At 51.0% G+C, this 14,073-nt stretch overlaps 1 protein-coding gene and 1 long non-coding RNA gene across 2 annotated transcripts in view; one reads left to right on the forward strand and one right to left on the reverse strand.

Annotated features, from left to right (window-relative positions):
* Positions 1-14,073, forward strand: part of LOC136176597 (uncharacterized) — a 165,973-nt gene that overhangs the window by 10,054 nt on the left and 141,846 nt on the right. The gene's annotated exons all lie outside the window — the stretch shown is intronic.
* On the reverse strand, positions 6,930-8,889 carry CCL19 (C-C motif chemokine ligand 19). Its single transcript, XM_065947183.1, has 4 exons — positions 8,636-8,889; positions 7,568-7,694; positions 7,251-7,344; positions 6,930-7,160 (listed from the first exon to the last, which is right to left on the reverse strand). The coding sequence occupies exons 1-4, from the start codon at positions 8,694-8,696 to the stop codon at positions 7,134-7,136; spliced, it is 309 nt and encodes a 102-aa protein (XP_065803255.1). The 5' UTR covers positions 8,697-8,889; the 3' UTR covers positions 6,930-7,133.

Consider the following 14,073-nt stretch of genomic DNA (forward strand, 5'->3'; position numbering starts at 1 on the left):
CATTTAAGGAAGGGTTTCCCTTGCTGTCTTGCCTGGCTGGAGCCATCATGGAAACATGTGGTGATCTGAAGGAACCTGCCAAGGGATTGAAGCAGCCTGGAATGTTGAGCTGAGCCACCACATGGAGCACAGCTGTGCTAGAGATCGCCTAGACCCACCGCAGGCCTGATATGCGGGTGGAATAGAATCTTGTGTTCAGCAGCCACTCAGATTTAGATGTCATTTGTTATTGCAGCATCACCCAGCCTATCCTGGCCAATCAGGTGTGCTGCTGGTGATCACCATGAGTCGTAGAATAGGGAGATGAGATTACAGCAAAACTAGAGGAGGGATGGATGTCATTCTGAGTTCTTGGATTTAGATTTAGCTTTTGCTGTAGGATGAATTGTGTCCTGTGACCCCAAGAATTCATATGTTGAAACCCTAAGCCTTTATGTGACAGTGTCTAGAGAGAGGGTCTTTAAGGAGTAATTTAGGTTAAATGGAATCATAAGGGTAGGGCTCTAGTCTTATAGGACTGTGGCCTTCAAAGAAGAGGAGGAAAGGGAGAGATCTCTGCCCTGTGATGCCATAGTAAGAAAGTGAGCATTGCACGCCAGGAGGAGAGCTCCCAAGAGAAACCTACCGTGCTGGCACCTTGGTACTGAATGTCTGACCTCCAAAACAGTGAGAGAATGCATGTTGTTTAAGCCATTCAGTCCATGGCATTTTATTATGGCAGCCCAAGCTAAGACAGATGTGGTAATTGCCAAGGCTCTGAAGAGTCTGTCTTTGGGGATCAGTGAATCCTTTTGGTTGTATAGACAAAAGTGATCTTACGTTAGATGATACCCTTAAAATGTTAAGTCTAGGGTGTGGGAAGAAGGATGCATGTTGTTGGACAGTCATGGGATGAACTATCGCGGTATTTATCTTTTTTTTTCCCCACTGCCCACAGTCTTAACCCCTTTGTATGTTTGAGGGATTTCCTATTAGTCTCAGTTATCAATAGAGCTTATCTTCCATTGTAGGATCCTGAAAAGATTACATTAGGCTCCCTGAAGCCCAAGACAGTATGTCTTGCTTGCTGTTGTACCACCAGCACCTAGAACAGTGCCTGGTATGAATAAATATTCTGAGTTCCGGACAGTGATGTGGCATCACTTTAGACACAAGGGTTCCCCAGGGCTGGGACTGTATGTCATGGCAGCCTTTAAATCACTGGGGACTCTACTCTGACCCTAAGGAGATTCATTGATCCCCTTAGGGCTGCCACGCCAGAGGGTGCCATTTACATGGGCTACATGGAAAAATGTTTGTAGCAGTACATTGCTGCCGTCCTGCCTGACAGGCTGGGGAATTTCTGACAGGCATAGTATTTCCCAAGAGGAATGGTGTCCTGATAGTAACGAGGGGCCCTCGAATGGGGGTCTTGTCAGCAATGGGGACACCAATAGGTATGGGATGTGCTGCCAGGATTCCTTAATTGATGAAGGGCTTTACAGTGTTGGGCCCCTACAGGTAGGAAGGGGGTGCCTTCCTCTTGGGGGAAGATCCTTGAAATCATGGTCTGACAGGTATGAGGTTGGCAAGGTGATAGAGGTTTTGATGGTGATGGGTCCAGATTTCCAGTGAGTGCGATTCTGAGATCCAGAACTGTGGGCAGGTGGGTTGGGGTGGGTCCTGTTATCTGGCAGGGCAGTGTTGAAGTTGCTAGGGTTATAGCCGTCCAGCTCTGGCTGGACTGCTTTGTAGGGGAGGCCGCATCTTCTGCTTCCCCTTTGAGCCATGGAAGATTCAGTGGTCCTAGGGATAGAAGTGGGGTGGGAGGTCTGACATCCCCATCTACGCTGATCCTCAGACTCCACCCTCACCCTTGTCCTCCTCCCCATCCTGCCCATGCCTGGCCCTTCAGGAGATGGAAGTAGCTGTCAGAGTGGCTCCTTCAGGAGTCTGATCCCACCCTTGCAGCCCCCAGATGCTCTGCCCTGCAGGGGTTCCAGCCAGACTGGATCAGAGGCCCCTGAGAGGCCTACTCCTTCCAGAAGTCCCTCCCACCAAACCCCTAGACAGGCTCCTATCCCTGCCCTCTGGGTCCCAGCCCTGCCCTCCATTTCCCCTTTCATTTCAACGTTACCAGGTCCTGGCCTCTGCTACTCCCCGGGAATGGAGGTAAGAAGATGGGCATAGTTGTAGCCTAAGCCCCTTCTCCACTCTCCACTCTTGGGAAAACTGAGGCCTGAGCAGACCTGGAGAACCTGTGCTCACTTTCTCCTGGATGCTCAGGGGAGGCAGGCTCCCCTTCTGCTGGAGAGGTCAGCCCAGGAGGCCTCCAAGGGGCATATCTGTGTCTGAACTCTAGTCCTGGGATCCTGCCCAAGGTCTCCAGCTTCTTCTCTCCTTTTTAAAATAAAATATTTATTTATTTGGCTGTGCCAAGTCTTAGTTGCAGCACCCAGGATCTTTAGTTGTGACCTGCAAACTCAGTTGCAGCATGTGGAATCTAGTTCCCTGACCAGGGATCAAACCTGGGCCCCCCTGCATTGGGAGCATGGAGTCTTAGCCACAGGACCAGCTACTTCTTTTGTGTTTTCCCAGCCCTTCCTAGGAAGCCAAGCCTGTCCACCCAATCTGGCCATCCCAGCTGCCAGCCCTCAGCTCAAGTGCTACCCGCCCAGCAGACTTGGACTGCGGCCTCAGCTTTTCTACTCACTAGTCGAGTGGACTCATGAGCTCATTCTACCTTTCAGTCTCCTCATATGTAGAATGGGATGAGTGATCTCACCTCACAGGGTTGTTTGAGGATGCAGTAATAATGTACATAAAGGACTCAGCTTGGAGTCTGGCCCAAAGTCAGCCCTCAAAGCCGTGGCTCTCATGTTCTCTGAGGGCCCCTTCCTTCCTCAGACCTCCCCTGCTGTATTTTTCCCATTTTTTACTTAGGAGGTGGGTCACCTCAGCGAGGTGGTATGTTTGGTAGCTAAGAGTACAGATTCTGGAGCTGATCTGCCCAGCTGGGATCCCCCCAGGCTCTGCCACTTTACTGACTGTGCAGCGTGGAAAAGTTACTTAACCTCCACACCTCAGTTCCCTCAGCTACAAGTGCTAATATCATTTAGCACTTGAAGAGCCGTGTCCAGTACTTAGTAAGCACTGGGGGTGGTTTAGCTAGTACTACCAAGCCAAGTCCTCCCACGTGGACAAAGAAAGTCTCAGACCATCAAGAAAGTCCTCTGACCAGAAAAGTGCCTGTTTATTACGGCAGAGGGGCTCTTGGAGGAAACTCCCCACTTGGGAGTCTTGCTCCCCAGTGAAGCTCTTATTTCCAAGGTTTTCTGTCTGTTCCTGAGTTTCCCGGACGCCAGAGAAGGGGTTGTGTGGTGGGGGCTTGCCGAGAAATTGAACACGAGATGTTGAAAATCTGATCAAAACCGTATGGAGCTGGCTCTGAGCAAACACTTAGCCATGTAACAGAGACAGCCCCGCTGTCTGGAGAACTGGATGTGCTCCAGGTGTGAGTGGTGGTGGGATAATCGTGGGAAAGGGTCAGATTCAATTCCATTGTTTGATAATCAGTTGTGCGCTGGGCCTTGTTCTGTGCCAGGCTCTGGGCAGAACAGTGTTGGCAATGGAGATGGACAGGCCCAGTCCTCTTCACTGGGAACTGTTTCATGGAGTTTTTTTTTTTTTTTTTTTGGCTGTTGTCAGCTTGTGCGGTCTGAGTTCTCCGATCAGGGATTAAACTGGGGTTCCAGCAGTGAAAGAGCCAAGTCCCAACCCCTGGACTGCCAGGGAATTCCCCTGTGGACCGGAAGCTTTTTGTCTGCCATATTTACCATTTGTTTTTGTTGTTCGGTTGCTCAGTTGTGTCTGACTCTTGCTGACCCCCTGGATGCAGCACACCAGGCTCCCTTGTCCTTCACTGTCTCCCGGAGTTTGCCCAAACTCATGTCCATTGAGTTGATGATGCCATCCAGCCATCTCATCTTCTGTCGCCCTCTTCTCCTCCTGCCCTCAGTCTTTCCCAGCATCAGATTCTTTCCCATACCGTTCACCTCCATATTCACCATGAAGGTGGATACAAAGGCTGGGAGCTCCCTGAGCAAGGATGTCAGGCCCCTTTAGGGAGATGTAGGCGCCTGGGACCACAGGCCTTCAGGTAGGGAGCTGACACTCAGTTGCCAGCCTTAAACCCATAGCGAGAGGAAGGTGTCCGCTTAGAGGCAGGCAGCAGGCTCCCATATCCTGGTAAGGGAGCTGGCAGAACACCCCATCCCTCAAGAGAGAGAGCTGGCAGCTTCATCGCTGTCATGCAGGCAGGTCGGCAGCTGGCTCTTCAGAACTTGGGAGAAATCAAGTCTCAGCACTTGTCAGTGAATCATAGCGAAACAAGAGAGGTATTGATTAGATGAAATCAGATGCTGAGAATGTGTAAGTGGATCTGGACAAGTCACAGACTGCTGGGCTAAGCCCTCCTGTGTCTGGCAGGGAGACAAGGGAAGAAGCCCCAGTGCCCTGGAGGGTTGGTAGCTAGGGGTGGGGAAAAGAGGGAGGGAGAAAGCCAGGAGGAAGAGCACTGGCTGGAGGAGAGCTGGGAGGGCTTGGGCTTCCTGGAAGTTCTTCCCCCTCCAGGTCTCCAGGGTCCAGCAGGGGGCTGCTCAAGCCACTTCACCAGCTCTTGGATCGGTTTCTCTCTTCCCAAACCTCAGCTTCATTCCTAGAGGGTGGTCCCTGGGTCCCCGGGGAAATGGGGACCCTTCTGAATGTGCATGACTTTGGGGGAGCCTGTGTGAGTGTTGGGAGGGTGGGTTAGCCTAAGACTAATATAGTTAGGAATTAAGTCTTTTTTTGGAGTGACTCTTAAAAATTCAGCACCCCCTCCTGCTGCCCACACATGACAGATGTGGGGAGGCAGGCCTTGGAGGGGGCAGTGCAGGAAAGGACTTGCCCAGATTTGCACAGTGAGGGGCAGAAACAGGACTGGAGAACTGTGCCCTGTTCCTGTGTCTCCTCCCCCAACAGTGGCAGTACCAGGGAGGTGGTGTGTTTGGGGGGGGGGCTCTGTCCTGGTAACACCTCCTCAGGACTCCTGCCCTTGCCTTCTCTACTCCATCTGTTCATTTTCTCAAGCCTCCAGAAGGAGAGTTTGTATCTGCCCCAGTGGCAGACTGAACTCCGCTTGGCTTCCCTGGGAACTGAGGATGTGTGGGGATGTGCGCGGCTCCCACCTGTGTTTGTCCTCCGCCTGCTGCGGCACAGGGCACGGGTCCAAAGGGGTCTCTGGGGCTTCACGGTTGGCTGACTTAATGGATGGGTTAATGGATGGATGAGTTGGCGGGGAACGCGTGGATGGATGGGTGGAGTTCTAATGGACGCAGAGACAGCTAGATGGATGGGTGCATGGATGCATGAATGGATGGGTAGTTTCCCGCAGGTAGCAGAGCCAAGTTTCCTGGCTATACCAGTTGTTCTTGCAAACTATCCCTTTTCCACCCACTCCTGCGTCTCGGAGGTTTTTTCAGGTTTTGAACACCCACTCTTAGGAGCAGAGGTGAGAACGAAGCTGCTCTGCTCTCAGTCCAGTGAGGAGGGCTGGCACAGCCCCCTGGCCTCTGATTCCCTCCTGTCTCCCCAGGGCTGCCCAGCTGTGCCTTGATTCCTGGATGAGGGATATGGTAAGGTGCTGGCCTCTGCTCCCAGATGAGGATGCTCAGTGTTGTATACTAGCTGTCATTCCTAACCGCAAGAGCACAGATTTGCTGCTTCCTGCCAGACAAGCCCTTAGGGGCCATAGTCGGGAGACCAGCCAGCCTCCCCAGGGGACTTCCCGAGCATGAGGAGGTCATTCCTCCCAGAGGAGCCTTGTGGGATGTTCCACGAGTCAAGGGCTTTCATCTCCCAGAGCGGAGACTCCTTCCCTGCGACTCCACTGGCCTCAGTCCCTGTAGCCCATGTGGCTATGAAGTGGTGGTGGGTGCTGCTGAGCTGAATCTCCCCAGCTCTGTGGCTGCTCCTTCTTCCACTCTGACCTCTGGCTCCCAGTTACCCTGAGAAGCAGGGCCCCGGTATTGCCACGTGGACCCAGCTGGGGCTGGAACTGGGTTAGACTGAGTGGGCAACAGAGGGCTGGTTGGGAGGTGAGATTCCGTCTGGACAGATGGGCCCTCACCCCTGGCTGCTGAGCCTTTTTTTACATATTTATCTGTTCTCCAGACAAATACTTATTGACTGATTACCTTGTGCCAAACAGCGTGCTGGACACCAGGGAGACAATGGAAACCAAAATAGATGTGATCCCTGTTCAGGAAGGCTGACAAACTAGCAATTATAACTCAGCATCTTGAGTGCTGCAGGAGGAGAGGGGCAGAGGGCCCTGGGATCTTGGGAGGGAGGGAGGCTTCCTAACCCTGTGTGGAGGAGGGAAGGAGGGAAGGCTTCCTGGAGGAGGAGTCATCCAGACCCAGATGGGAAGCCAGGCAGGCAGAAGAGAGAGAAGAGTGTTCCAGAGAGTGGGAATGGTGTGGGTGGCTGGGTCGTCCCCTGCCAACCCCCCAACCCCCGGCAATAGAGTTGGGCCCCTGCCCCTCCACTAGCCATGAGAGCTGGTTCCCAACCAGTCCCTTCCCTGCCCCCAGCAACACCAGATCCCTGGGAGACCTGGATGCTTGAGCACTTGTCCTGGAGAGCAAAGACTCAGAGGCCTGAGAGAGTTTTGGGTCGTTCAGGGAACCGACACAGGTTTAGTGTTGCTGAGCCTTGGAGTGTGACAGGGCTGTGAGGAGAGGGGAGGTGGGGGCTGATCATGGGAGCTGATCCTGAGAACACGGGGTGTTAGGCAGAACTTGCTCAGGCTGCGGAGTGAAAACTAATCCTGCCATTCTATCTCCCCTTTCCTGTCACAGTCCTCCCCGACAGGCAGCAAACACACGGCAGACAGACAGACTCGTGGGGACCAGCTGGGCTTTATTGGAAACATTGCAATCTTCACCACACACATCCTCGCTCACACTCACACTCACAATGACACTGCCGCCCTGCTGCAGCCAGGTCGGGTCTGATGCGGGAGGGCAGGGGGCCTGCCTTCTGGTCCTCGGTTCCCCAGGGCTTCAGTGATTCACATTCTGTCTCCCGAACACAGGGCTTTCTCTGGGCTGTCACGGGGTAGCTACTGGAACACTTCTCTGGGGGAGGAAGGAGAGGCAAGGTCACGGACTGGGGTCTTGGGCAGGGGCTTGGAGGGAGGAGGCAGGGCTGGGGAGGGTCAGGCTTGCCCTGGCAGAGTTCCTCTTCAGTCTCCGGATGATGCGGTCCACCCATGGCTGGTCTGGGGGTGCACAGAGCTCATGGCCTCTCTGGGTGGTGAACCTGGAGGCAAAGGTCAGAGGTCAGAGAAAACAGCCCTGGAACCCAGTTTCCCAGCAGGCCCAGTGGGAAGGGCAACGGCTGGGGACCACATCTGGGAACCTTTTCAGGGACTTCCTTGCAGGGGCTGAGCTTGGCAAGGAGAAGAGAGATAAGGGGGTGAGAGTGGGTTTCACCAGGGGCAGATGGGGGAGGTGAGGCCAGACAGGCTCCTCCTCAAACTCACACGACGGCAGGCAGCCTGCAGCCATCCTTGAGGAGCAGGTAGCGGTAGGCTCGCACCAGGAATACAGGGATGGGGCGCTGGGTCACAGACAGGCAGCAGTCTTCAGCGTCGTTGGCACCTCCCAGAGCTAGGGTGGGATTAGTGTCAAGATACAGGGATCCTGAGGAGGGGAGGTCCCAGCCCTCACTGGTGTTAAGGACATCTGTCTGGGTGTGGCAGCAGCTAGACGAGATTAATCCTCATCCAGTATGCGCCAATATGGCCCTGCGTGTTAAATTGCTTCAGTCATGTTCGACTCTTTGTGACCCCATGGACTGTAGCCCACCAAGCTCCTCTGTCAGTAGAATTTTCCCGGCAAGAGTACTGGAGTGGGTTGCCATGCCCTTCTCCAGGGGATCTGCCTGACCCAGGGATCGAACCCATGTCTCTTATGTCTCCTGCATTGGCAGGCGGATTCTTTACCACTAGCGCCACCTGTGGTTGCTAAATAAATTGAAACGCTATTTGCCAACAACTGCTATTCTGAGCCCCACAGATGACTTTCTGCTACCTGGATCACCCCAACTTCTCTCCCAAATCCTTTTAACTTCCCCATGGGAAGTTAAGATGGAGAATTCTTGCTGGTCACAGTGTCTGTGGGGGGATGAATGTGGGGTGGGGAACAGGCTGGGGGTAGAATAGCAGCAGGAAGCTGACATTAGTAGAACTTAGGAATTGTTAAAATTTTTGATCATTAGCCCTGGCTCAGTGTCTCCCACTCTCCCCACCTTAAGCAAATATAGACTGTTCTCTCCTACCTGGGAAACTGAGGCAGCAGGCAATAGAGCCTGCAGAGAAAGGGGGAGTCATAGGCTCCAGGTACACCAAGAGACAGACACAGGCTTGAATTTGGGGGCTCAGGTACACTCCCAGTTGCAGGCACAGGGAGCCGCCAGGCTCACTGAAACATTCAACCCTGACTCACACGGTCCCCCACATCCAGTGGCAAGCAGTCTGAGCTCTAGACATCCCGCTCCTTGCCGCCATCAACCCCACCCCCGTCCCTGCCAAGCCTCCCCTCAGTCTTACCAGGGGAGACGAAGAGGATCAGCAGGCTGACGGCCAGCAGGGAGGCTGTCTGGAATGCCATGGAGAGGGAGCGGAGGCTGACTGCCGGCGAGCTGTGAGCCAGTGAATTGGGCAGAGTCCCCGTGAAGTCAAGGCTCCACTGGCAAGTGCAGGGCGTGAGGGATCTGGGAACGTGAGTGTGGCAGCTAGAGGAAGCTAGGGCTGCCTTCTATTTATGGCCCGGGACTTTCACTTTCCCCACTCAGAAATCCCCTCCAAGTCCCGTCTGTGGATTCCCCTCTGGCCCCCTCTGTCTAATGGAACCTGACCCTGCCCCCCCTTCCTTCTCTCTGTTTTCCTTGGCTTCAGCTCTAAGAACCCACTAGGCAGGCTGCAGTCTGGCCGAAAGCAGGGGACCTTGCGCTGTCAGCTTAAGAGAGAGAGTTCACATTGTCACCTCTCTGGTGGCACTTGCATCATCAGCCACTGCACTGGCCTCCAGAAATGATGCTCTGTTTCAAGGGACCAGAGTGAGGAGGCATGCCACCTTCCCTGGGTTCATGCCTTTTCCTCTCTCTTTTCTCTGTGGTTCTTGTCTCTGGTGCTGGTGGTGGTAGAGCTGGTGCCTTCAAAACATCCGTGGAGCCGGGAGAGCCTCCCCAGGTCATCACAGTGCCTGCCCATCCATCATCTCGGAATCCGTCTCTCCCTTGGGACAAAAGAGTTGAGAAGGAATGTTCCTTGGAAGGAGGCCCAGCACCCCTTCCCACATCTCAGGCCCCTGGGGTTCGACCTCCTGACTCAGCAAGCACTGCCCCTTTATCCAGTTACCATTTTCATGTGCTCAACACCTGGGTCAACAGAACAGCTGGACGGAGCCTGGCCTGGCAGAGCCCCCTTCAGCTTTCCCTTCCTTTGGATCCTGGGAACCAAGAGGGGATTTTTAAGGAGAGGGGGCTGGCCAGCTCATATTCACACAAATCCCCAAATTTCAAGGAATAGACTGATGAGGAAGGGGACAAGTGATTTCCCATCCTTAGGAAAGAGACCAGAGACAAACCAGAAAAGAAGGCCTCAAAAGAGAAGCTAGTATGTGGGACACCCATTCAACCACCCCTACCCAAGTCCTGGACTCTCTTTTGGATGGGGGAGTGTTTCCCTCACTACACTTGATTTTCTTCCAAAAGGCTGCAAAGGGATCTTATTTTTCTTTTTATCCATTAATAATAAAGTAGTAATAGTATTTCTGATCGTTTACTATATGCTAGATTTCGTACCGAGGAGCTTACCACTATTACCTTGCTTAACTTTCCCCAAAAAACTAGGAAGTAGCTATATTATCATATCATTATCGCCTTTAAAAACACATAAAGAATGAGGCTCAGAACACAAGGTCACAAGGCAAGTCAGTGTATGGAACCAGGTATCTTTAAGATTTACACTCTTAAAAAATTATTTATTTATTTTTATTTTTCACTGCACTGGGTCTTCATTGCACACATGCTTTCTCTAGTTGTGGTGCGCGGGGGTTTACTGTTTGTTGTAGTGTGCGAGCTTCTCATTGCAGTGGCTTCTTTCACCGGGGAGCACAGGTTCTTCAGTAGTTGTGGTACACGGGCTTAGTTGTTCCACGGCATGTGCAGTGTTCCTGGATCAGGGCTTGAACCTGTGTCTCCTGCATTGGCAGGTGGATTCTTATCTGCTCTGCCACCAGGGAAGTCCCAGATTTACGCTCTCTCTCTCTCTCTTTTTTTTTTGTATTAATTTAGTATTTATTTGGCTGTGCTGAGGTTTTAGTGTTGGCACCCAGGAATCTTCAATCTTTGTTGTGACTCAAGGGATCGTGGCATATGGGAACTAGTTCCCTGACCAGGGATCGAACTTGGGCCCCCTGCATGGGGAGCATGGAGCCTTTGCCTCTGGAGCACCAGGGAAGTCCCAAGATTTACACTCTTTCCTCCCATCCCACACTGCCTGTCTGCCATTGATCACAGAGCAGCACAGGGGAGTCAGGCTCTAGAGCTTGCATGCCTAGGTTGGGATTTAGATTCCATTACTTGCCAGCTGTGTGACCATGTGAAAAGTGTCTCGTTTCTGTGTCTTAGCCTCATCTGTAAGACAGGAATCCTTCTTCGGATTAAATGAGAGGTAGTCTGAGCAAAACCCTTAGTTTAGAGGTTGGTACACAAGAAACACTCAATATTAACATTATTATTCTTCTATCCTTTTATTCATGTATCTGTCGGTTCATCTATCTGTCCATTTTTCTGTGGATCCCTGTGGTGGTTCTGATAATTCTCTGTTGTTGCACCCCACTCCAGTCTCCACTCTGCTCTGCTCTGCTCTCTAGAAGGGTGACCTCTACAGACAGTATCACTCAGGATCCCTTATCCTTTAGTTTCTGTTTGGGTTTGGTCCATGGCAGGCAGTAGCAGTAGGAGATCAGTGGTAGGAGAGAGAGGTTGGGGTGTGAATTCTCCAAATCCTTCATCTTGCTATAGTTCTCAGAGTGAATGATTTACTCCCTGGAAATTGTTCTCAAAGAGCTGTCTTCCGGCAGCATCAGTGCCACCTGGGAGCTTGTTAGAAATGCAGAGTCTCAGGTCCTACTCCAGATCTACTGGAGTAATTGGTTTTTTAATGCACCCTTGGTGACTCTGGTACTTGACGGAGTGTGAGAACCACTGATCTACAGTTACAGATTATTTTGACTGGCTCCTCTCCATGGGTTTATCTCTAAGAATCCCGAAATAATGTTTCTTCCTCTGGCCCTCAGGCCTTGGTGTGATAATGGTTTCTCGATATTGCTAAACCCTGAATGTCTCACCATTCCATGTTGGTTTCTTAATCCTGACTCCTATCTCTTAAATATCCCCTTTATTGAAATCTTTCTGGCTAGATCTTTTTTTTTTTTTTTTTTTGACTGTGTCATCTGTTTCCTGCCAGCATCCTGACCAATGCAATAAATGGTACTAGAAGAGCTCCCAGGAATAGATTTCCAAAATGGGATCCTGGAATTGGGTTGTTAATATATTTCCTGAGTGCACAAACCTCCTTGAATGACAAGAGAGGACACGAGTAATCTGGAGCATGAGGGACCACCACCATCACTTAAGACTATCCCTAAGTGAGGTGTGGGGTGGGATGTTGATGGAGGGAAAAACATTAGGAGATAAATGCCTAAGTAATTAATTACTATGGCCGCAAATGGTGATTTCAAATGGTCATTACATATATTGTTGGATGGTCTGCCTGTTTCTAATTGTGCTGGTACAATTACATAAGGAAAAGAAACGTTTAAGAACATGAAATTCCAATTCAAGTTATAGGTAGAGATTCAGACAACTACTGTGAAATTCTTTTTTGTTTCTAATTGAAGTGTAGTTGATTTACAATGTTGTGTTAGTTCCTGGGGTACAGCAAAGTGATTCAGCTATGCACACGTATACAAAACTGAATCATTTTTCATATTCTTTTCCACTATAGATTATTACAAGGTATTGAATATAGTTCCCTGTGCTGCCCAATGTCCCAAATGATGGAATTTGTAGCAAGCCATTTTAGTAGACTTGCCATGGTTTGGACATCCTTTGGCCCAGTGTCCTTTCTGTGTACAGATTAGGCATTTGCCTCGTACCTTGTCCTTCAAGGACTCAGGGTTTGCCATAGGGCTTCCCTGGAGGGCAGCCAGCATCTGGGCATGGCTTGTCTCTTTCCTTCTCTCCCTTTCCTGGGCCTTGGCCTCCCTCTCCTGTTCTTTTTAAAAGGTATTGGTGGCTTTCTGGACCATTTCATCTAAAGAGGCAGCAGGGTTCTGCTGCTGTAGCTGTTTTAACTTTATCCTGATGTCTGATGCACATTGGGTCAGGAATTTGTCTTTTAAAAATCACCTGTCCCTCGTAAGAGTCTAAGTCCAGATTGGTATACTTTTGGAGGGCTTCTTTGGGACTTTCCAGAAAGGCAATGGGGTTCTCATTGGACTCCTGAGTTATTGCTGGGACCGGGCACAGTTCCACAACTAATAGGCTTCCTTCTATTTGCGTGGGTGGTCTTCATTATGGGTGAGTCTTTCTGAAGCCTATCCTACCCTGTATTGTTGCAACCTGAGAGTTGGGTGTCCCTGGGTCGGGGTGCAGATCCCCAGGCAGGTTGAAAAGTGGCAACCTCCTGGAGATTGATTCCCTGGGCAGGTTGAGGCATGTCAGCCTCCTGGGACCCTGGGCTGGTGGATCCCGAGCAGGGTGAGGCATGACAGCCTCCTGGGGACCCTACGCAGGTTGACCTTCTGGGACCCCAGGCTGGAATTGGGCATCTCCAAGGTCTCCAGCATGACTAGTGGTGGGTAGGATTAAGGGGTTGCAATCTTAACTCATTGCCAGTTTGTCCACACGGATGGGAATAGATACCATGATGTAACGCAATCCAAGCGTGTGCCCTGAGACTGGGAACCTGGCAAAATAGCCATAAGTCTTATCCCCTTATTGCTCTGAGGGAATGTAAGTTACTGATTTCCTCCCCTAGTCCTCCATAAGAGCAGGTTAGGGTGTCTCCAATGGTAAACATTTCATTGTCATAGACCCACTCTAGGTAATAATAGAAGTAATGACAAAGGAGTGGGTTATCTGGCCTTGTTAGGGGCATTAAGGGTACTTTAATGATAAGCTAGGTGGAGCAATGTTGCCTACAGAGGGGGCAGAGTTAGTAAGTTGTAGGAGTTAGTAAATGGCTTAAGAACAAATTGATAAGAGGCAACAGACCAGATGTTCCATAAAAGTGGAGTGGAGATTTGATCTGGGGATATGTTTGTAACTTTAGGAGAAGGGTGGTAAGGGTTTGGGCCCAAACGGCCTACAGGCCTAACTCCCAAAGTGGCAAACATTATCCCTGGAAGCCCAATTGTCCCTGAAGGGATGCCACCAGCAGATGCGCTCCTAGCAAGCACTGTGTGCCTGACACCTGCCCTGGTGGGTCCACTGAGAGGTGCTGTTGTTGCCCATGTTGTAGGAAATATGGAAGATGAAGGCCTGAATATCTAGAGGGATTGGATATTATTTTCCAATAATATTTTATTGGGAGTATTTTCCTCCCAAGGTCAGCTATTTTCTGGTCATCCTGCCAGAAGATTGTAGACACAACATTGTGGGCCCGGATGGGGCTCAAGAAAAGAGCACGAAACAGGACAGAAGCGGGGCGGGGCACAATTTTTGAGAGAATGACAGAGCCCAAGAGCATAACATAAACCCATTAGATGGGTTTATGGGTTTATAAATAAAGCCGGCAAATGGGTCCAAGATGGCAGTCAAGTCAAATTCAACTAAACCTGGATCGCCAATCTGCAAGCTAAATGCCACACCCAGAGGCACTATCAAAAGACCAAGGAGTGGGTGGTTCCCCAATTGTTGGAATGATCCTCCCACTCATTAGCATATGAAATCACCTGGCTTACAAAAACTAACCAC

This window comes from Muntiacus reevesi, chromosome 10 (assembly GCF_963930625.1).
Source record: "Muntiacus reevesi chromosome 10, mMunRee1.1, whole genome shotgun sequence".
In the NCBI taxonomy this organism is placed as follows: Eukaryota; Metazoa; Chordata; class Mammalia; order Artiodactyla; family Cervidae; genus Muntiacus; species Muntiacus reevesi.